The sequence below is a fragment of the Cricetulus griseus genome, chromosome 3 (genome assembly GCF_003668045.3).
Source record: "Cricetulus griseus strain 17A/GY chromosome 3, alternate assembly CriGri-PICRH-1.0, whole genome shotgun sequence".
Taxonomy (NCBI): domain Eukaryota; kingdom Metazoa; phylum Chordata; class Mammalia; order Rodentia; family Cricetidae; genus Cricetulus; species Cricetulus griseus.
In genome coordinates this window covers 14,428,526-14,452,280 of record NC_048596.1, presented here as the reverse complement: position 1 = coordinate 14,452,280, position 23,755 = coordinate 14,428,526, and the positions used below count along the sequence as shown (strand labels likewise).

General features: G+C 45.1%; 1 protein-coding gene across 1 annotated transcript in view; it reads left to right on the top strand.

Annotated features, from left to right (window-relative positions):
- Pdcd11 (programmed cell death 11) overlaps window positions 1-23,755 on the top strand; it is a 45,245-nt gene that overhangs the window by 9,903 nt on the left and 11,587 nt on the right. The window contains exons 8-25 of the mRNA XM_027407090.2: window positions 197-304; window positions 2,550-2,756; window positions 3,755-3,879; window positions 4,046-4,106; window positions 4,582-4,728; window positions 7,136-7,387; window positions 7,834-7,974; window positions 8,373-8,567; window positions 9,260-9,430; window positions 10,966-11,185; window positions 12,292-12,438; window positions 13,128-13,243; window positions 15,192-15,739; window positions 17,235-17,297; window positions 21,186-21,294; window positions 22,503-22,592; window positions 22,777-22,879; window positions 23,250-23,427. Of these exons, the coding sequence (XP_027262891.1) occupies window positions 197-304; window positions 2,550-2,756; window positions 3,755-3,879; window positions 4,046-4,106; window positions 4,582-4,728; window positions 7,136-7,387; window positions 7,834-7,974; window positions 8,373-8,567; window positions 9,260-9,430; window positions 10,966-11,185; window positions 12,292-12,438; window positions 13,128-13,243; window positions 15,192-15,739; window positions 17,235-17,297; window positions 21,186-21,294; window positions 22,503-22,592; window positions 22,777-22,879; window positions 23,250-23,427 (2,981 nt within the window). The remainder of the gene's footprint in view (window positions 1-196; window positions 305-2,549; window positions 2,757-3,754; window positions 3,880-4,045; window positions 4,107-4,581; window positions 4,729-7,135; window positions 7,388-7,833; window positions 7,975-8,372; window positions 8,568-9,259; window positions 9,431-10,965; window positions 11,186-12,291; window positions 12,439-13,127; window positions 13,244-15,191; window positions 15,740-17,234; window positions 17,298-21,185; window positions 21,295-22,502; window positions 22,593-22,776; window positions 22,880-23,249; window positions 23,428-23,755) is intronic.

Below are 23,755 nucleotides of genomic sequence, written 5' to 3'. Positions count from 1 at the left end.
ATCCTCATGATGATGATGTACTCACTGGCTGTTTGTGTAGCTACTTTGGAGAAAAGTATATTCAAAGATGTTTTACTTTTTAAAATTAAATGATTGATATTGATAAGGGCTAGCCATGGGAAGAGAAATGCATAGTTGTGAGTTCACATTCCACTCCATCGAATTCTTTTTCATAACTTAATATTTTTACTTCTAGGTAACTGAGTTTGGACTCCAGCTAAACTTCCTCACATTCTTCACGGGCCTGGTTGACTTCATGCATTTGGAGCCCAAGAAAATTGGAGCATATTCTTCAAAGCAAACAGTAAGAAAATGTTCTAGCTAGCTTTTCTTGATTCCTAAGTGTGTCTCAGTCAGCTGGCTGGTATCCTATCTAGCTTCCGAGGAGGTCCTAGGATTTCATGTGTATTTCATGCAGTGAAATACTGGAAATTGGAAGTGACACAAGAAATGACCATTGGCTAGACTGAGATTAGAGAGGGAACAGCGTCAGAGGGTGGGTAGCTTTTGTCTTATACTTTAAAGGACAAATAGTATAGAACATAGTTTGTTCAAGTGGGAAAATGTGGCTTAAACAGTTTGGAGGCTCCATGGCTCATGACTGAACCACAGCACTCAGGAGACAGAGGCAGGATGATCACCTCAAGTCTAGAACACGAACCTCTCCATCCCTACTGTGAGAAGAAAGGTCTGTGCAGACTGTGTAACTCGTGTTAGTTAGAGCATCTACTCAGCATTGATTAGGCCCTGGTTTTGGTTTCCCAGCACTCACCACCTCCGTAGACCTTTGTGTGTTTAAGTGTGTGGGTTTGTTGTGCACATGTCTACGAGTGCCTTCGGAGGCCAGAGGCATTGTCATCTGAAGCTGGAGTTACAGGGTGCTTGTAAGCTAGGAACCGAACCTGGCTCCTTTGCAAATACTGTACATGCTCTAATGGATGAGCCAACTCTCCAGCCCTCCCTACCCTACCCCGTCCCAGTTTCCCTGTGAGTTTGTAAGTAGTGCAGGCTTTTTACAGTTATGTTTTGTGTAGGAGAGAAAGCGAGTGTGCCACAGTACTTGTGAGGAGGGCAGAGGACAGCATGGGGGAATTGAGTTCTCTCTTTCTACCATATGGGACCCAGGGGTCACATTCAGGCTTGGAAGCAGATACCTTTACTCATGGATATCCACTGAGCCGTGTTGCCAGCTCTGTTTGTTGGACAGAGTCTTTTGTAGCCCAGGCTAGTCTCTGACTAGCTGTGTAGCTGAGTTGTCCTTGGACTTGTGACCCTCCTGTTTCTACGTTCATAGTGTTGACATTGCAGGTGTGTGCTAGCATACACAGCTTAGATCTGACTTCTGGGATATACCAAAATTAAAAGTATGCTTGATTAAAACACTGTTAAAGACACACAGGGGTGGTCCTAGGTCCTATCCCAAAGGATACGATAGACTCTGATGATCCCCTATGGAAGGCCCCACCCTCCAGGGGGAGGAGAAAGGATATGTGATAGGTAGGGTTTTAGTTGGGGGAGGGCAGTAGGGGACGGGAGGGAGAAGGGAACTGGGATTGTCATGTAAAACAATCTTGTTTCTAATTCAAATAAAAAAATCTGCACAAATAAATAAATAAATAAACACTGTTATAAGTGGTGGGTTTTCTACAGTTACCTAAATATTAAAATTTTTCTGCAACAATCCAGGCACTGGTGGCTCATGTTTTTAATCCCAGAAGAGGCAGGCAGAGCTCTGAGTTTAAGGCCAGCCTGGTCTACAGAGCGAGTTCCAGGACAGCCAGGGCTATGCAGAGAAACCCTGCCTCAAAAAACAAAAATAAATAAATAAATGAATAAATTAAAAAAAAAATTTACAATGAACTTGGAGATTTTAGAATGTGTGTTATTTAGAATTTTTTAATTCTCAAATGATTCAGTTTCATTTTTAAGATGAAATTAGATATTCCTCATGCTTTTGGCCAGTACTGTTGATGTCATAGTGAACTTTCTAGTGCTGTTTTACAGTAGTTATGTTTGTGTGAAGAATGGACACAGTCTGCACATTTTTTTGTTTTTGTTTTTCCCCAAGACAGGGTTTCTCTGTGAAACAGTCCTGTTTGTCCTAGAACTCACTCTGTAGACCAGGCTGGCCTCAAACACAGAGATCCACCTGTCTGTGCCTCCCTAGCACTGGGATTAAAGGCGTGCATTTAATCTGCACAGTCTGCACCTTGTTAGTCAGGTGTATATTTGGGGCATTTCAGACAGATCTTCACTATGGTAACACTGGTGTGATGAATTTGGTACTGAGTCAAACACACAATGCCCTTGGGAAACTCCATTTGACTTTTCCACACACTGATGCCAGGGGCTGGCATCTGTACTCCTGCAGATTTTAGTACATCCCTGGTTAGCACATCCCTTGGGAAACTCCATTTGACTTTTCCACACAATGATTCCAGGGCTGGCATCTGTGCTCCTATAGATTTTAGTACATCCCTGGTTAGCACATGGTCTGCTCTCAGCTGTGTTCTGTGGGTGCCTCCTGCTCATTTTGCTCTTTTGTCCAGGTAAAAGCCTGCATCCTCTGTATCCATCCTCGGACCCGAGTTGTGCGACTGAGCCTTCGTCCTGTCTTCCTGCAGCCTGGGCGTCCACTCACCCGGATCTCTTACCAGCAGCTAGGGGCTGTGCTGGATAAAGTTCCTGTTCAGGGTTTTTTCAAGAAGGCTGGGGCCACCTTCAGGCTGAAGGATGGGGCCCTGGCCTATGCCCGGGTGAGGAGGCTTCTTTATTTGGTCAAAGATCTCATCCCTGGAAAGACTTTAGGAAAGATGGGTCCTTTTCTGCTTCCTTCAACCCTTGATATTAATAGTCAGTCTGAAAGGCTGCCCCTAAGGTCAGAGCAGTGACAGTCTGTTGTTTTAGAGTGCTTAGCAGCACTTGCTGTGTGTGATACCTGGCCAGTGGAAAGAACAAGAATGAGATAAGATCCAGACCAAGGCTCAGCGAAGCCTTTTGTTGTGGTTGTTGTCGTTGTTAAGATTTTTATAATGTGTATGTGTGTAGCTTTGTCCCTATGGGCACAGAGCCCATGGAGGCCAGAACAGGGTGTCTTCCAGAGCTAGAGTTACAGGAGGTTGGGAGCCACCCATCATGGGTACAAGAGCAGTATGTACTCTTTACTACTCAGCCGTCCCTCCAGTCCCAGCATAGCTTTGTTAAAGGGCTAGATGGAGAGTATTTTAGGCTTAGGGTCTGTATAATCTGTGTCCCAGCAGCTCAGCTGTACATCTACATACATGCTACATACATGATGAAAGCAGCCATAGACAGTATGTAACCAACTGCGCAGGCTCAACTACAGTAAGACTCTTTGTTTATAAAAGTAGGCACTGGCATATGAGTGTAGTTCATTGACGCATGATCTGAGCTGTCTTTCATGAGATTCTGTAATAGTAAAGGGCTGAGGGGTTGTTTTAACAAAGTAAGTACTATTTTCAAAAATATTTTTAAATTTTGGGTATTTTGCTTGCATGTATGCCTGTGGACCTAATGAGACTGGAGATACTGTGGTTGTAAGCCACCTTGTGGGTGCTGGGAATTGAACCTGGGTCCTCTAAAAGAAGCTTTTAACCACTGAGCCATCTCTCCATCTCACAAAATACTCTTTTTTACAGTGGATGATAAATGTGTTGTCATCTCAGTGTGCTTTGAACTCTGACTGCCTTGGAGTTGTGTTTCTGACTTATCTTTACTTACTTGATATCTGTAGCTCAGCCATCTCTCTGATTCTAAGAAAACATTCAATCCTGAGGCCTTCAAACCAGGGAGCACTCACAAGTGTAGGATTATTGACTACAGCCAGATGGATGAGCTGGCCTTGCTGTCTCTGCGGAAGTAAGTGCCATTTTAGCGCACGGGGAGGTATGTGACCGTCTATATGCATTGTCACTTTCTCCTGGTCTTACTGGATGAGGGTCTTGTTAGCATCATTGTGGAGGTCCTGAATTTCAGGCAACTCCTTCCTTAGACTGTGTAATCATATATTTTTCTTTTGTTCTAGATCGATTATTACAGCTCAGTTTCTTAGCTATCATGACATCAAAACAGGGACAGTGGTAAAGGTAAGAACTCAAGCATGTATGTAGATGCTTCTCCACCATCAGGCATCCCTAGTTCCCATGTTAACTGTCAGTTCGTTAATCCTACTGTCTAAAAACTGACATTTCTGTATCTTCCCTTAGATGGCTGTAAACAGTTTTAAAGTAAAATCCATGGAGACAATGGGTCACATGTGTTGGGGTTGGGATTTGGTAGCAGCTACTCCATGGAGCACTAATGGAGTAGTTCCTTTTCAGGTGGAGTTCATGCCTTAAGAGACACAGTCCCCTCTTGGGAGGAAGTGTTCCTACACGGAACACAGGAATTATATGCTCAGCCAGAAAGCTTGAAAGGCTTTGTTCATAGGCCTGGCTGAGTCTTGGTTGCAGAGGATAGGATTGGCTTGGGATTTGGAGGGTGGGCACTGAAACAGACATGGCAACTCTAGTAAAAGAAAATACTGCTCTTGGATATCATGTCTTTTCTTTGGACCCATAGGGCACAGTGCTGGCTATAAAGCCATTTGGGATACTGGTGAAAGTGGGTGAGCAAATGAGAGGCCTGGTGCCTTCCATGCACCTGGGTGACATCATGATGAAGAATCCAGAGAAGAAGTACCACCTAGGGGATGAGGTCAAGTGCCGGGTGAGCACCCTGGAGGGGTCCACGTTTGGTTATGGTTAGATGTTTGTGAACTGAAGTTTCTGCCTTTTTCCTGTGAAATGAGTGTGTAATTGTTAGGTTATCCTTTACTGAACATTGGGAAAAGAAAAGTGAGTCCCTGGTTTGTGTAGTATATTGTAAGTTAAAGTATCCATATAGGCAGAAAGAGCAGGCTAGTTGTGTGACCTTTTATATGCTGTGGTCAGAGTTCAGAGAGAGGAGAGGTGGGATTCAGCAACAGAATCATATTCTCAATAGCCACTGCCATACACTATATATGCTGTGCTTTAAAATCACTCTATCAAGTAACTAAATTGTCCCTATTTTCCAAGTGTGCCAATTAAAGGGTAGGAAAGCCAAGAATCTGTTCAAAGTCCCATAACTTATAACGGTAGAACCAGTTTTCAGAGTTAGCTTAGTATGATAATAATGCCTTCTGGACTTTTGACCATGATGGGACTTGAACTAGAAAAGATGGGCAAAGTGTGGAAGGTTGTGGAAGAGCAAGGGATATGTTCAGACTCAGAAATAGCCTTGTGAAACATTATGTATGAAATGTCATAGAAAAACCCATTATTATGTATAGTTAACATGTCCTAGTCAAAACCTTATTTACAAAATAGCTTTAACTTGGGAGGTAGCTTAGTGGGTACAGGTGCTTGCTGCAACCTGGACAATCTGAATTGGATTCCCACTCTCTGACTGACCTCTGCACACATGCAGCATGGCACATGCATGCCTCCCCCCCCCACATACAAACACACATGCAGCATGGCACGTGCATGCCCCCCCCACATACAAACACATGCAGCATGGCACGTGCATGCCTCCCCCCACATACAAACACACATGAACAATGGCACGTGCATGCCTCCCCCCCACATACAAACACATGCAGCATGGCACGTGCATGCCTCCCCCCACATACAAACACATGCACAATGGCACGTGCATGCCTCCCCCCACATACAAACACATGCACAATGGCACGTGCATGCCTCCCACTCCACATACAAACACACATGCACCATGGCACGTGCATGCCTCCCACTCCACATACAAACACACATGCACCATGGCATGTGCATGCCTCCCCCCCACATACAAACACATGCAGCATGGCACGTGCATGCCTCCCCCCAACATACAAACATACATGCACAATGGCACGTGCATGCCTCCCCCCACATACAAACACATGCACAATGGCACGTGCATGCCTCCCACTCCACATACAAACACACATGCACCATGGCACGTGCATGCCTCCCACTCCACATACAAACACACATGCACCATGGCATGTGCATGCCTCCCCCAACATGCAAACACACATGCAGCATGGCACGTGCATGCCTCCCATTCCCTACATGCAAACACACATGCAGCATGTTCCTCCTTCTACCCCCCCACATACAAACATACATGCACCATGGCAGGTGTGTGCCCTCCAACAAGCCTAGACTACATCACAAAAACATTAGAGGTTTCCAGAAAATACCTAAATCCCTCAAGAAGTTTGTTATACATAGTAAGTGTGATACTAAACAGAACCCAGCATAGGGCCTGTTGTGTTTGGGCAGTGGCAGTTCCTGGTTCTGTTTTGTCCTGGTACTGATAGTTGAGTCCAGTGCCCCCTGTGTGCTAGGTGTGCTGTTCCACTTACACATACTACCAGTTCAAGCCCAGTTTTCTTCTGTTTATTGTATTTCATTATTATTGATGCATAAAAGGCAGTAATTGCACATTAGTGAAATTTTTATGTCGTGAGGTTGAGGAATTAAAAATGGGTTTCTTGCCAGGCGTGGTGATTTATGCTTTTAATCCAGCACAGTTCTTGGGAGGTAAAAGCAGGAGGATCTCTGTGAGTTTGAAGCCAGTCTGATCTACAAAGTGAGTTCCAGGACAGCCAGGACTCTTTCCACAGAAAACAGAGGGTGGAAGAGAGGGAGGGAGGGAGAAAGAGAGAGATGGGGGAGGGGTTTCTCTGCTCTCAAGGTAATTGGATTGCTAAGTATTAGGTTATAACTAATAAATAATAAGCACCACTAACATGCTAACAAGGTGGGTGTCAGGTGTGCTGTTGTAAGTTTCTGAAACATCAGGCTAGTGCTGCTGTAGAAGAGCGATCACACCTGTGTCTGGGAAAGGGTAGTTAACACATCATCTTAAGATAGAGAGGAAGGACACACTGGAAATAGAGATTTCTGTGCTTTTGGTGGCCATCCTGCAGTAGTCAAAACAATCTATAACTGAGATTATCAGAGGCAAAGGCCATTGGCTCTCGGAGAATGATCTGTGTATGACCTTTGGAGTTCATGAGTTAGCAGACCAGTCAGTGGCTATCTTGATAACAAAGACTTGTTAATAGCCTCTATCTATTCCCTAGGTTTTGCTCTGTGACCCTGAAGCGAAGAAGCTGATAATGACCCTGAAAAAAACCCTCATCACATCCAAACTGCCTGCCATTATGTGCTACGAGGACGCGAAGCCTGGCCTGCAGACGCATGGAGTTATCATACGGGTCAAGAGCTATGGCTGCATTGTAAAGTTCTACAACAGTGTGCAGGGACTGGTGCCCAAGCATGAACTCAGTGACCAGCACATTCCTGACCCTGAGAAGGTCTTCTACACTGGCCAGGTAACCCCTAGTGACTCCACGAACACAGGTTTAATGGAGCAGTGTCAGATGGCTGCTTTCTAATAAAGAGGAAGGGAGCACAGGTAAAGTGGGGCCGAGTAACTTAAAAACAACCCACAGCACTCACTGGAATCCAAAGGACCCGGGCCCACTACCTGGAAGAAATGCCTAGTAACCTGTAATGAACCACAGGAGCAATGCTAGAAAGAGAGTGGGTTTGGGTTTCTCTTAAAGAACTTCTTAAAACTTGAGGCCTATAACTTGAAGTTATTTGTGTCTTTGTTTAGAAAGTTGGCTTATTGGGGCTTTCAATGTAATCTCTGCCATCTTTTCCCTGCCCTTGGATCTGACCCAAGGTCCCTGCAATGCACATGGAGGGCACTTTGCTCTAGGCTCTGAAGGCCTGCTACTAAGGAGATGGCCAGACACTTGTGATTTCTCACTAGGTGGTAAAGGTGGCTGTGCTGAACTCTGAGCCTTCCAAGGAGAGGCTGCTCCTGTCCTTCAAACTGTTGAGTGATTCAGAGCCAAAGAATGATAGTGTCGAAATCAGTCAGAAGAAAGGAAGAGCTGTTAACATTGGGCAGGTACCTGGCTAAGTCATTGTGTCTTATGGTGACATCCGTACTGGAGAAGTACTAGAGCTTGTGGAGGGAAAGAGAGATGGCTCTGTGAGATTCGGGGCCTCTCTCCTGCCTGACACAGCAAGCGGAAGCAGGCATGAGAGAGACGTGTTATGGCATGGCTTTGCCAGTCTCCTCTCTGATAGCTAAGGCCGGCCTGCAGTTTCCTCCCTCCTCCAGGAATCAGCAGAGAAACTGGCAAGGGGAACCCAGAGGACTCCTGGTATGGGGTGTGGTGGAGATGTGGGGTCCGGAGGAAAGTGCCTTTGCTTTAGCCCTTTGGTGACCTGACTTTGGGTTTCAGTACCTCTGAGCTCTTTGCCCAGGACAGACACTAGTTTCTACCTTGTGATTCTGAACAGTTGGTGGATGTGAAGGTTTTGGAGAAGACCAAAGATGGGCTGGAGGTGGCCATCCTTCCCCACAACACCCCTGCTTTCCTCCCCACGCCTCACTTGTCCGATCATGTGGCCAACGGCCCGCTGCTGCATCACTGGCTCCAGGCAGGGGACACCCTTCACCGAGTTCTGTGCCTGAGCCAGGGTGAGAAACATATTGTATCCTTGACCTGTATCTGGGGCAGTGGATGGGAAGTTCTAGAGCAGGACTAGTAGAGGGAAAGGAAAATCAACTATTTGAGCTTTACAGTGCTTCTGTAAGGACAAATTGATGACCAGACCAGTGTCTGGAAAGCAAGAACAGACCCAGGAAGTGTTGCAGGGGCTGGGCAGGGTTGAGGCAGTCAGCCAGAGAGGATCTCTGTGTTGGGGTGTAGGGCTCAGAATGGCTCCCTTGATTGCTGCTTGTGGGTGTTTTTCAAGACAACACTACCTTGTATTATGAAACATAAGATAAAATCCTTAGGGCAGCGGGGTAGAATGGGGTTCCTTGGTGGCAGGACAGGGTCATTGGGGGACTACATGGGCTAACCCAGCAGTCAGGCTGTGGGTCTATGCTGTGCCCCGCTGGCAGACCTCCAGGAATCTGGAGAGGAGTTAGCTGGAAGGATGGAAGTTGATGGCCAGCATCCTGAAACCTGAGTATTGCAGTTCCACGGGAGCCGCTGCCTCAGCAGTCAGGTAATGCCTGACAACTTGGCCTCTCCCAGGCTTTAGTGTCCTGCCCCTGTTGTGGTTGTCTGCTCGGAGAGATCCAGGGCAATAGGAGAGTTAGTGGACGAGGAGGAGGGGGTGGAGTAACAGAGACTTCATTTGTCTTCCTGGAACATTCCTTAATAAAGTTCCACTAGCTTCTTTGCAGGAAACCAGCTTTGGTCTCCACAGTAGAAGGTGGCCAGGATCCCAAAAGCCTCTCAGAAATTCAGCCTGGAATGCTGCTCATTGGCTTTGTCAAGAGCATCAAGGACTACGGAGTGTTCGTCCAGTTCCCTTCAGGTCTTAACGGCTTGGCACCCAAAGCTGTAAGTTGAGTTCTGTCACAAGGCCTTTGGAGAGAGATCGGCTCATAGACTGCTAAGCTGAGAAGCAGCAGGGACCTCGGTATTGTAAGAGGACCCACTTAGGTGGGAATGGCATGAAGCCACTGGGAGAGGGGAGCACACAGCTGATGTGCTGATCTTCCTGCCTGCTCTGTATCCTTTAGAAACAGGGGCCTCTGTCTTTTTCACACAGCAGTATTGGGTGACAGTGGCCTTGTTAGGTGACCGTTCCCATTGTTCCGAGGACTGAACTTGTGTTTATAGCATGTTCAGACTAAATTTTTCTGAATAGCCAGTATGGTTTTTAGAGCCTCCTATGGTTTTTAAGGTGTGGAGGCACCAAAATATCTTTGGAATTACTTATTTCTTCTCTGTGCCATTGAATCCAAGCTTTGCAGTTGGGGAAAGATCCGAACATTTTCTTAAGTGGAACTTCCCATGCCTGCTGGGTAAACTGAGTCCTGCGGGACATAGACAAATGTGTGGCCCTCTGGGCCAGCAGCACAGGGCTGATTGGTTGTGGAATGTTTGTTTAACGAGGCAAAGATGGGTTGCATTTGTTTCTGCTGCATTTAACTCTGTGAAAATGTGTTCCATTTGCATTAATTAAATAAAATAAACCTTAGCTCAGAGAGGTAGGGTTAGCAGTTGGTTGACAGGAAGTAGCAGGGAGGAGTGTAGAGTGGGCATTTTAGTTGGGGCCATGTGGAATGGGGTGCCTTCCAGAGATGACAGTAAAGAGGGAAGGTTAGCCAGTTGCTACTCTAATTCTATTAGTTCATAGATTCCCCCCCCCCCTAGCCTTTGAGTCTGGAGTTTTATTTAAACAGTAGAGATTTAATTAAAGCTGCCTTTAGTGGCAGTAAACAAAGCCATTGTCTGGGTGAACAAAATTCACAGGGCTGCTAGCAGTTAAAGTGCAGCCACAGTGACAAAGGTAAAATAATGTTTGGGCACCCAGCCTTGGGCGCCAAAGGTAGCAAGCAGGCTTTCTTGGGCCACCAGCCTCCAAACCATGACTTGGAGACTTAGGAATGTTCCGCCTTAGCTTAGGCTTGTTTCTACTAGCTAGCTTTTAAACTTAAATTAACCCATTTCTATTCATCTGTGTGCTGCCTTAAGCTCGTCATCTACTTACTGTCTATCCTGCTTTCCTGCGTCCGCCGTGTCTGTCTATGTGACCCCTGGCTGGCAGGCTCCATTTTTCTCTCTGCCCACCAGCCCTGCCTATCCCTTCTTTGCCTAGCTATTGGCCATGCAGCTTTTCATTAGATCAGTCAGATGCCTTAGGCAGGCAGGGTGAAATGGCAGCACATCTTTACATAGTTAAACAAATGCAGCGTAAACAAAAACAACACATCTTTGTATAGTTAAACAGTTATTCTACAACACAAATAAATGTTAACACATCTTTACTTAGTTAAACAAATATTCTATTCCACAGTATTGTCCTCAGCCTGAATGGTCTTAATGGACAGCTATTTTCCTTTCCCCATTTTTTTTTATTCACTGTTCAGATCATGAGTGACAAGTTTGTAACCACTCCAAGTGACCACTTCGTGGTGGGTCAGACGGTCGTGGCTAAGGTGACCAATGTGGACGAGGAAAAGCAAAGGATGCTGTTGTCTCTGCGGCTGTCAGACTGCAGTCTGGGGGATCCGGCCAGCACCAGCTTCATCCTCCTGTGTCAGTGCCTGGAAGAGCTGCAGGGCGTTCGCAGCCTCATGAGCAACCAAGGTGGGGCATAGTAAGTGGAGGCAGGAAGCAGAGGATAAGTTCTGAACAGCAGTGTGTGCTTTTATTGTACCTGTTGTTAGAGTGACTTGGGAGCTTTCTATAATTAAACCAAAACAAAAAAACTGGTGCAGTTTGATGAGGGGGATCAAGTCTTTGTATGGTATGGCCAGTTTGGCCCTAGACTGTGGGTCTGAGTGACCCTCGTGCCTGAGTCTCCCTAGTAGCATGGCGCTGTAGTTGCATGCCACCTTAGCAAGCTTGCTTTTTTCTTCTTTCTCCCTTTCTTGTCTATTCCTTTCTCTTCTTTTTGTGTTACTAGATAATGAACCAACCTAGGACTCCAAGCATGCTAGGCAAGTGCTCTATTGCTGGCCTGTATTCTCCATGTAAGCTTTTTTAAAGAGTAATCATTCGTAAAGTAATCATTAATGTTTATGAAATGAATACCCATTTACTACCCAGATTAAGATGAAGATCTGTCTGAATACTTACTGGGTGTTAGTTGTGCATGCACTCCTTTAATCTCCCACTCTGGAGGCAGAGGCAGGTGGATCTCTGAGTTTGAGGCCAGCCTGGTCTACAGAGTGAGCTCCAGGACAGCCAGGGGAATACATAGAGAAACCCTGTCTTGGAAAACAAAACAAATGAAAATTATGTTTATTTGTGTGTGCACATGAGAGAATGTGAGCATGCCATGGTATGCATATATAGGTCAGGGAATAATCTGTGGGAGTTGGTTCTTTCCTTCCACCACCTGGGTTGGAAGGATTGAACTCAGGTCTTCAGGCTTGACAGCAGGAGCCCACTGAGCCATCTTACTGGCCTGACACTAAGTAATTTTGTTTTTATGCTGGGTTTGTTTTGTTGAGACAAGTTCTTACTGTGTACTGGAAGTCACTATGTGTAGACCATGCTGGCCTCTAACTCTCAGAGATCTGACTGTCTGCCTCTCACATCAGGTCTGATGCTGGATGGTTTGCAAGAAGTGAATTGCTCCTTCAGTGTTTGAGTGTTCCTCTGCTCTATGACGCCAGCACATTTCCAGAGGAAAGGAATGCTGAGAACCCTTCACTAATTAATTCCCTGTTTCCTTTGGGCTTTGACAGACTCTGTGTTGATGCAGACACTGGCTGAGATGACCCCAGGGATGGTCCTTGATGTCATGGTACAAGAGGTGTTGGAAGATGGTTCAGTGGTGTTCAGTGGTCACGTGCCTGACCTCATCTTGAAAGCCAGCAAATACCACCGGGCAGGTGAGTGTGCTCATCATGGATTGTTGGGAGACCCTGGGCTTAATTGCTGCCTCTGCTGGGTACAGAATTTCCGAGGTCATATAGTGATGAGTTGATTCAGTTGAAGTATATTTACCTTGTGTGAATGAAAATCAAGACTGTTGATAGCAGGATAAATGTTTAGGTATGGATCTTGTGGTGATTAGTGTAACAGGATTTCGAATTACCTGGGTTGGCCTCTGGGCATGCCTAGGCAGCAAGGGCACTTTGTCTATATTAGTTGCAATGGGATAGCCTGGACTGGGTGAAGAAAGGGAGCTGAATAGCAGCATGAATGCTTTGCTTTCTGCTTCTTGACTGGGTGCAGTGTGATCTGAGTTTCCAGTCCCTGCTAACCTTTCTTCCCCACGATGGTGGACTGCACCATAATTAACCTCTCTCCCATAAGCTGCTCTATCGGCTGTTTTGTTACAGCAGCAGGAAACTCAGACAGCGCAGAAGAGCCTTATTGTGTTTGGATAAAGTTGGGATTTTATGTTATTAAGTTGTATAAATTAAGAGCCACCTCAGTCCTAGCTAGGTATGGTAGACCACCTTGGTTTCCCTAACTGTGGGCCATCTTTGCGCTTTGGACTGAGGGGCCTGGCAGAGTTACCTTCCCTTCCCCTTCCCACGAAGCTGACCGTACTGTGCTTGGTTCTGCACGGCAGGGCAGGAGGTGGCGTCTGGGCAGAAGAGGAGGGTTGTGGTCCTTCATGTGGACATGCTGAAGTTGGAGGTCCATGTTTCCCTTCGCCAGGACTTGGTGCATAGGAAAGCTAGAAAGGTAAGCTCACTTGCTGTTGCCATCTTTGCGGCTTTGTATCTCACTTCCACACTACACTCACAGCTCAGGGACCCTGTAGTTACAGTGGCTGTGTGCCTGGTTCTGTCTAGGACATTTTCCATTTTTACCTCTTGGTGTAGCTAATAGGACAGATTTTCATGCTGGTTAGGGTGACAGATTTATGATCCCCCCTATCTTTAGGGCCAATCAGGTACTCTATTGAGTAAGTAGGACATACATAATAGGAAAGGTAAGAGCTCGGACCAGACAGACTGGCAGATGTGTGCCTGGCCAACAAGAGCCAGACTGTTTGGCTCCATCCAGTTGTTATCAGAGGTCTACCTGGATCTAATGTTGCTAAATGTACATTTTCTTCCACCGCCACACCAACTCCCACCTACCTCTTTGGGTTTGAGCTCAGTTCTGGCTTGGCCTCTCAATTGCTATCTTTTATAGGTATGTACCACCATGTCTTTGATTTTTAAGGAAAGGCACCACTTAGATTTTATTTTAAATAAATGTTGAAAATGTTGTAAATTTTTGTTTTTTAAAGTCATCTGAAACAAATACATCAGGTCTGGGTATTTCCTATGCCCAGGCAGCATGTCCATGCTCTTTCCTGAATGTCTCTGTACCCTTTTGTATGATGGATGTAAGAATGTAAGAGCTGGGTGTGGTAATGCACTCCTTTAATCCCCCAGAGGCAAGTGGATCCTTGAGTTCAAGGCCAGCCTGGTCTACAAAGCATCCAGGACAGCCAGGGCCACACAGAGTAACCCTGTCTTGAAAAACCAAAAAATAAAAAGAACAGGTTTAAGGAAAATCTCAAAATCTGTAGACATTTTCTTTGTAAGAGTGTACAGGTTGTGTATTGCTTACTCAAAATGAAATGCTTGGAACCAGAAGTGTTTCAAAGTTTTAGGCTTTTGTTTTTGTTATTTGAACCAAGGTTTCCCTCCATGGGCTGCCTTCCCCTTCCTGGGTGCTGAGATTATAGGTGTGTATCAGCATGCTAGGCAACTTCAGGCTCTTGAATTTTGGAATATTTACATAGGCATCACTTGTTTAGTATTCCTAACTGAGAAGATCTGAAGAAACCTGTAATGCTTAGAATGTAAAACTTCTCAAGTCTCATATGCTAATAACTTTTAAAGACATGGGTTTGCGGGCATTCTGGGTTTTAGATTTTTCAGTTAGATATGTTCAATTTGTATTTGCTCATTATCCCAAGCATTTTTAGTTGCTGGTTGTTTATTTTGTTTTGGAAGAGTTTCTCATGTGTAGCCCTAACTGGCCTAGAAATTACTAAGTGGCCTTGAACTCTGTCATTGTCCTACCTCATCCTCCAGCTGTTGGCATTACAGGTATGTGCCAGCATGTCCGGCGGTCTCCCTTGGTGTGGTAAGGCCCTGCCATCTTACCATCCAAGTGAAGCTTTGGTTTAGAAGAATGCTCTTGAGGCAGGCAGAGCAGAGTGCTTTGAACACAGTGAGCTCCTGTTAAGGGCTCCTGCCTCAGTGATGTAACAAGTGCTGTGGGTCTGTGGCAGGACCAGTCAGTCTTAAGACCACTGATGGTCTCCTAGCTGTGCATCAGATTCACCAGAATAACTCCCAACTTTGAGATGCACTAGATCTACGATTGGACATAGGAATTTACATTCAAACCAAACCCTGGCCAGGCATGATAGCATGATATCTGTAATCCCAGCACTTGGGAAGCTGAGGCAGGAATATTTGAGCTCTAGGCCACTGTGGACTACATAGCAAAACCTCATCTAAAAGACAAGAAGCTATGCTGGGAACTGAGTGTTCAGGGAAGGAAAGCCATGTCTGTGGCTTACAGCCCAGTCTCCTGGGTATCAGGGCTTCTTCACACACTGCCATGTGGAGCCATGTGTAAAGTAGTCATACTGTGTGAGAGTAACTAGGACTCTTCCCTTTTCCAGCTGAGAAAAAGCAGTAGACACCAAGGCATCGTGCAGCACCTGGAGGAGTCCTTTGCTGTGGCTTCCTTGATGGAGACCGGCCAGCTTGTAGCTTTCTCCCTGACCTCTCACCTCAACGACACCTTCCACTTTGACTCTGAGAAGCTACATGTGGGGCAAGGTGTCTGCCTCACCCTCAAGACCACAGAACCAGGTGTGACCGGTTTGATTTTGGCTGTGGAAGGGCCAGCTTCTAAGAGGACTAGCACACCAGCTCGGAGGGATTCAGAGACAGCTGATGACAAAGAGGAGGAAGAGGAGAACTCAGATTTGACTGTGAGGACTAAAAAGAAGCATGGCCTGGCTATTGGGGACAAAGTCACCGGGACCATTAAGTCTGTGAAGGCCACTCATGTTGTTGTGACTCTAGAAGATGGCATCATTGGCTGTATCCATGCCTCCCGCATTCTAGACGATGTTCCAGTGGGCACCTCTCCTACAACCACCCTAAAAGTTGGGGAGAAAGTCACTGCCCGAGTGATCGGTGGGCGAGACCTGAAGACGTCCAAGTATGAGGTTTGGGGAGGTTGGGCTGGCTTTGAGGGGAGTGTGGCTGGCGTTAGGGGAGGAATGGGCGCATAGGCGAGTATTAAAAGGGTTACTAAGGCTCAGTTAACTAAAGGGCAATCAGAGCCTTTAGCTCCTTGTTTTTAAATATAAATGTTGTGGTTAAAGGGTTGATTTAAAATTAGACCTGGCTTTGAATTATTTTCATAATTTGTAAAGTGAGAATAATGGCCTGGTCTGCATTGGAAAGCCATTGGGAAAGCTGAGTAAGTGAGCATGTATTCAGCCTGCTTAGTAGGCTGCTTCCTCAGCATGTATTCTGTGCTTAGTAGGCTGCTTCCTCATAGCTCTTACTCTATTTACCAGCAGTTTCATAGTACATCCTCCATGGCACGTCTTTTATTATTTGTGTGTTTGCACACTTGCGTTCACAGACACACACATCCTATGGCCTGTGTGTGGCAGTTAGAAGACAACTTTCAGGAGTCAGTTTTGTCCTGCCGCCTTGAGGAATCTTAGGATTGACTTAAGGTGGTCAGGCCTGCACATGAGCCATCTTAAAGGCCCCTATGTTGTTGTGTTATCATAGTAGAATTTCTTGCTGTAGCAAGAAAAGAAAGGGTTCAAGAATCTGGCCTATGGTTGGCATACTGTTTTTTTGTTGTTACTTTCTCTTTAGCTCTTTTTGGGGACCCGTCACCCAGCTCCCAAATAAACACACAGAGTTTTATTCTTTCTTACAAATGCCTGGCCTTAGCTTGGCTTGTTAGCCAGCTTTTCCTAAGTTATCTGTCTTTTGCCTATGGGCTTTTATCTTTCTCTATTTCTGTATACCTTTCTTTACTTCTTGCTTGCTGTGTAGCTGGGTGGCTGCCCCTGATATCTTCCTCTCCTTGTTCTCTTTTGCTCCTTCTTCTTCTCCCAGATTTCTCCTCCTTTTTATTCTCTCTGCCTGCCAGCCCTGCCTATCCTTTCTCCTGCCTTACTATTGGCCATTCAGCTCTTTTTATAGACCATCAGGTGTTTTAGACAGGAGAAGAGTTACAGCTTCACAGAGTTAAACAAATACAACAAAGAATGCAAGACCGTGCCAGGATAGGCTCCAAGGCTACATAGAGAAACCCTGTCTCAAAAAACAAAAACAAAACAAAAAAAAAAATGCAACACATCTTTCATCATTAAACAAATATTCCACAGCATAAACAAATGTAACACATCTTAAACTAATATTCTATAAATTAGGCATGCTAATTTCAAGAACTAATCATGGGTTCTTCAGTAGGTCATTCATGCTCTCTAGAGTGAAACAGCTTGTCAAGTCTTTCCAGGCTCTGATGTGATAGCCTTAAAACTCCTCAGCGGGGCCTTGTCAGCCTAGTGCAAGTGTGAGGCGAGGAGGTGGTGGTAATCAGCTTGACTTAGGGTGGCACAGAGACCCTGGTCTGGGATCATTGTTAGCAGAGAGTAAGGAGTGATTTGATTTCTTTCTCTCTCTAGGTTTCTCCCAATAAGTCACCCCAGGTTTGTTCTGACCATCCTGGAGCTGAGCATCCGGCCAAGGTGAGGGAAACCCTGGCAGTGGCCTCATGGAAAGAGTGCTGGGCTTTGGAACCAGTAACCCTGAGTTCTTCCCGATCCTCCCAGTGGCATCTTTGCCTCTCCTTGTCCAAGCCTTCTTACTTCTCTAGACACTGGGTCTGTGTGTTCAGGGAACTGCTCATCTCCCTTTTCCTCCCAGGAGACTCTGAGCTCACCAGAGCATGCCTGCAGTTCCTGCTCAGTATCTCCTCAAGGAGTACCACATGGGAAGACCAGGCTTCGTTCATTTGTTTTTAAAGAACAGACTTTGACTACATGTTTTTTCGAGCATGCTGAGGGTGGCAGCCAAGGTCTCATGGTACCTCACAGCTGAGCCTCAGCTCCTGGCTACTTTTTCTTTTAATTCTCCACCCCCACCCCCCCCCCACCCCCCCCCACCCCCCCCACCCCCCCCACCCCCCCCGGCTAGTTAGATGTATGAAAGCTAAAGTGGGCATAGAGCAGTGGTTCTCAGCCTGTGGGGCGGGACCCCTGGGGGTGTCAACCCTTTCACAGGTTGCCTAAGATCATCGGAAAACACAAATATTGTGATTCATAATAGTAGCAAAAATAAACTTATGAAGTAGCAATGAAATAATTTTATGGTTTAGAGTCACTACAACATGAGGGTCTCAGCATTAGAAAGGTCTTATACCTGAAATCCTAGCACTTAGGAGGCTAACGCAGGAGGATTGCCACAAATTCAAGGCCAGGCTCGGCTGTACAGTAAGAAGAGCCTGTCTCACAGAGCAAGAGTAGAAAGTCAGCATTGTCTGCAGGTTTGCTCGCCAGTGTCTTAACAAAATGAACATTTCTGCTCCAGTGTTATAGAACTCAGTAATTCCTGAAGTAAGCACTGTAGCCAAGAATACTTATTCTGTCAGCACATGCAACTTGGTGACAGAAAGCTGATGTGGACTTTCAGGTGATTTGGTGAGTTGTGTGTAGTGACATTTTGTGGGAGACTGGGGGAGGACTGTGGTCCCTGCCATGGTGACTCCTGTTTTCAGGTTGTAAGCATTTTGACCTGCAGGCCTGCTTGTTTCTGCTTCCCCTATGAAAGACCTAACTTTTTGGATTGATGGACCATCAGTAAACTATGCTGAAGACATGTGACCATAATAAGAATGCCTCGCAGGGTCACCTGGGATCTGACAGGTTGTCGGTCTTACATCAAGGGATGCTACAGAAGGACTTTTAGAATAACTTCTTAGGGCTGGAGAGATGGCTCAGAGGTTAAGAGCACTGTCTGCTCTTCCAGAGGTCCTGAGTTCAATTCCCAGCAACCATATGGTTGCTCACAACCATCCGTTATGAGATTTGGTGCCCTCTTCTGGTGTGTAGGCACGAATGCCAGAATACTGTATACATAATAAATAAATCTTTGAAAAACAAAACAAAACAAAAAAGAATAACTTCTTAGAAGCAGTGTCTGGTCGGCAGCCTGAAGGATCAGGGGATTTCTGAGAAGGCTTGTGACTGAGGTAGGGGATGATTTCTGGGACATTGAGTTTCATTTGCTGACCATATTTTTTTGTTTGTTTGTTTTTTGTTTTTGTTTTTTGAGACAGGGCTTCTCTATGTAGCTTTGTAGACCAGGCTGGCCTGGAACTCACAGAGATCCACCTGTCTCTGCCTCCTGAGTGCTGAGATTAAAGGTGTGCATCATCAGTGCCCTGCTGACCATATTTTTTAAACTTTAAATTCAGCCCATTCATTTTAGATTTGGTGCATTGACCACATATTTTTGTTTACTCTGGTTTACTTAGTTTTGCATATTTTTTTATTGTATCCTCTACAGAATTTGTTGTGAAAAAATAAAAGCCTTTACCATGCTAGTGGTTTTAATGCAGTATCTTCCCCTTTGCACTGTGATGTTATGTTTTTTATTTAGCAACTTTTAATTAAGGTTGAAGTCAAGTCATTTACTTGAACTAAGGGTAAGGTCTCAAACTAATGGTACTGCCAAGTGACTGACTGTCAGAAGCAGCTGCAGTCCTGCAAACTGAACCTGGGCCCTCTGCTGAACAAGTGCCCCTAACCACTGAGCCATCCCTCCAGCTCCTAATGTTTATGTTTTAAGATTAGTATTTGGAAGTTGGGATGAAAAACATTTGAATGATTCTGTATCCACTTACTCAGTGGCATGATACTTCTTTTTTTCATTAAAATTCTATTTTTGAAGAGGTCCTTCTACAGCTGATAGTAGAAGTCAGTAGAGGTCACTAAGACCCCCCAGTCATTCTTGTTTCTTATATTCATGTCTCAGGAACACATCTAGGTCTATGACCTCTGAAAATATCCTTTTCTTTTCCTTTTTCTCACTTGTAGCTTCAGAATGAGTTATTGTAGTTTATTGTTCAAGTGTAATATATTTTGAACTAAGTGTGTCTGTGTGTGTGTGTTGTTTGTTTTTTGGGACAGGATTTCTTGTATAGCTCTGGTTGTCTTGGAACTCACTCTGTAGACCAGGCTGGCCTTGAACTCAGAGAGTTCCATGAGTATGTGCCACCACACCTATTTCCTTTAGGTAAAGACTGACTTTTATTAATGCACTTCCTGCCCTCTGTGAGCTTTCTATGTGTGTCAGGACTGACAGGGCTAGAAAAATTAGTTGCATTTTTTTAAAAAAAAAAAAAATGTTTTTGAATGGATGGTTGTTGCTCAGGGGTAGAGTGCTTACCTGGGATGTGCAAAGGCCTAGACTCCATCCCTAGCACTGCTGAAAAGAAACTTTTTGGGGAGATCTATTTATTTAAGACCACTTTAAATGATAGTAATTTATCCTGTGAAAGTGCCAAACCATACTTATTCTCAAAATGAAGGGTTACATTTAGGTTTGTTTCTGATTTTTCTTAAAATTACAGAAAAATTCTTAACAATGCCACAGCAAACAATTCTGAACTCACACCACTATGCTCACCTGTAAGCTTTCTTTTGGGTGGGATGACTAAGTCATAATATATATGCAGTTGCAGCTTTTCTCCTATAAGAAATGTTTCTGCATTTTGCTAGCACGTATGGCCATATTCTGCATTTTTGCCAGCATCACTGTGCTATTATATGGATGAGTCTTGTCTTGTTTTAGAAATTATCTGAATGGATGAGTGGGGTTAACGGCTCTTCCTCCTTTTTTTCTGTTTAGTGAAGTGTGGATTGACAACGTTCAGATCACACGCCTGTGCGTGTCTGAAAATAAGTTGATAATGGTAGCTTAGGTGAGCTCCTGGCTCAGCAGCAAAGAGCAGAGTTACTGTCTACACTGCCTAATTCACACGAGACTGTGGTCAAATTCAGTGAGTTTTTTGGGAGGCAGTTCTATAGACTACAGCAATAGTTAAAGTATGATGGGAAGAATATATATATATATATATATATATATATATATATATATATATACACACACACACACACACACACACACGTATGTGTGTATTATATATGTACATACACACATATATTTGTTTGTGGGGGGCGGTTTGAGACTCATCGGTGTAGCTCTAACGATCCTGGAAGTTGCTCTGTAGACCAGGCTGGCCTTGAACTCAAGAAGATCTGCCTGGCTCTGCCTCCCAAGTGCTGGGATCAAAGGTGTTGGGCCAACACGGCCTGGCAATAAAAATGTTTCATTTATTAAGTTTATGAAAGACTCATGAGCTAGTTCGCTGCTGGTTTATACATAGGTTGATGACTTAGAAAAGAGTCGATTAAGCCCAGGTTGGCTCTTGAGAAGAGTTTCCTTTAAGGAGAAAGTTGGTCATGAGAGTCAGTAGTAGCAGAGTCCCATACCAGCCCTCTGTTCGATTGAGGGAGGTTCTCTCAATCTACCCAGCGGTTGACTCACTCTTTCCTTTGCCTTTTTGCAAACAGTGAGTTGAAGAAGGATGGCTACAGTGCTCTTAATACTCACTCTGAGAGTCCCTTGGAGAAGACTGAGCAATATCAGGCCGGTCAGACAGTGACATGCTTCTTCAAGAAGGTGAGCAGTTGTGGGTGAGACTACAATGGGCACTTTGCATCACCCTTACTCCCATGTGGGCTGTGGCCTCTGCCGCAAAAAACCTGCCTCTAGGTGGGACCAGAACAAAGGAGTGGTGGCAGGGGGGCAGATGTCCCTCTACTATTCTCCCTTCTGTGTGTGTCCTGGCTGTAGCCCTGACTCCAAGGAGCTGTCTGTGCAACCTCAAGTGTGAACTGAGAGCACCAAAAATGCAGTGCAGAGGGCTTCAGAGGTGGCTCAGCAGTTAAGAGCATTTGCTGCTCTTCTGGAGGATCCAGCCTCCTTTCCCAGCTCCCACCTGGTGGCTTACTGCAGTCTGTTAACTCCAGTTCTGGATGTTCAAGGATCCAGCATCCTCTTCTGACCTCCCTGGGTACCAATCAGGCACGGGTTATACCTACATACATTCAGGCAAAACACACATAAAACAGAAATAAACAAATCTTTTAAAACTATATATTAGGGAAGAAAAGGTTGAAAGAACCAAAATTTTAAAAGACATCAGAAAGGCAGCGTGGATGTTTCAGGATAAACACAGACAATGCCAGAAGTACCAAGCAGTGAATTGGTAGAGAATGAATAAACAGGTTGCTATGGTGGCTGCCAGTGTCTAAGCTTTAATAATTGTTGATAGCCAGGGTATTCCTGTAGCATTCTGTATTTTTTACACACTGCTTACAGCTCTAGTTATTTACATGCTTCTTAGAGTGTAACCTTGAAGACAGGGCTTGGCTTTTATTTACCACTGTGATAAGCTATTTTATACAGTGGCTTCTTGGTAAATGTTTTATTGAGTTGAAAGTTGGGGTATAAGACAGGATGTGGTAGTAAGAAATTAAAATCTAAATTGATTTAGAAATAAAATGTCCCCTGAAGATGGTTAATTGTCAGAGAGCATAGCCAAGTGTAGAGGAGGGCAGAGGTTGTTGGGGTTGGTCCCAGTGTGCTCGAGCACATCTTCAGCACGTTCCTTTGTCTCAGCTGAAACACCAGGAAGGACTCATTTTCTGCTGGGCCAGTCAAGCTAGACTCTGGCGGGAGCCATGAGATGTGGAGGTGGTCAGGCCATGATTGCTTTAGGATGGATTCCTGTCCCTTGGGGTTTTGAAGCTTGTATTCTTAAAGAGAGTGTATTTTACTGGTGGGGGTGGCCTGGGATGCTCTTACATCTGCCCTGTCCCCCGCAGTACAACGCAATTAAGAAGTGGCTGGAAGTAGATGTTGCGCCAGACATCCGAGGGAGAATTCCTTTGTTGCTCACCTCCCTCAGCTTCAAGGTCAGTGTCTGAGTAATCCTTGGAGAAAAGATTCAAGAGTTTCCATGGGGTACAAAGAGCCCTGAGCAGATGTGGGGTTTGGTGGTTTGGGAGGTCTTTGCTGTAGAGATTGAAATATTAACATTTTTGGATATGTGACAGATCTTTATGGGAACATCAGATTTTTTTTTTTTAATCCTTCCAGGTTCTGAAACATCCAGACAAGATGTTCCAGGTTGGACAAGCCCTAAGGGCCACTGTGGTCGGCTCAGACGTTCCCAAGGCTTTCTTGTGTCTGTCACTCATAGGTGTGAAAAGAAGCGGTGTCTAGAATGGAGAGGGGCTGGGGAGGGTCTTCAGTCCCTGTCTGGTTAAAGGAGACCCTTCAGTGTTGGGAAGCCAGTAGAGACTTCCCGGGAGTGGGTTATTTGCTTTTCTCTGGGCTTTGTTCTCTGGTTTGTGTGACTCCATCACTCTCCTGGGTCTCCTTTTTCTAAACTTGGTTTCCTCAAGTTCTTCAGAAGGGTTATCTGTCACTTGGTTGGTGGGTTCATGGCTTTAAGCTATGATGAGCCTACTCAAGGTAGCCGCCTCAAGCCTGCCGGGCCTCTCTCCTCTGGACTGGCAGGCTATGGTAAGCCAGACTGCTAGCTGCTTCCTTGTTTCTCTACCCACCAGGTCCTTACAAACTTGAACAAGGGGAAATAGCCATGGGCCGAGTGTTAAGTGTGGTACCCAACAAGGGACTGACAATCTCCTTCCCCTTTGGGAAGGTAGGGAAAGTCAGTTTATTTCATGTGAGTGACTCCTACTCCGAGGCACTCCTGGAGGACTTCTTTCCCCAGAAGATTGTCAGGTAAGCATAGAGTTCTTCCTCTGTTGCCTATGTATGAAATTTGTGGGATTTCTTTTAACTGATATATGATATATGGCATGTATGTATGTGTCGTTTTAGCGCACCCCCCCCAAAAAATCTATCAGGTTCATTTAAAATTGATACCAAGTTAAATTGCCAAAACCTATTCATTGGAACATCCTATGTTTATTAAAAATTCATACACAGATGAAAATGGAAAGGCTACTAATACTTTATTTCTGTCCTATTCTCCTCTTGCAGTCACAAACATAGGTCCTTTTGACTCCATAGGGGGAAATACCACTAACATTTAGAACAACTGATAGTT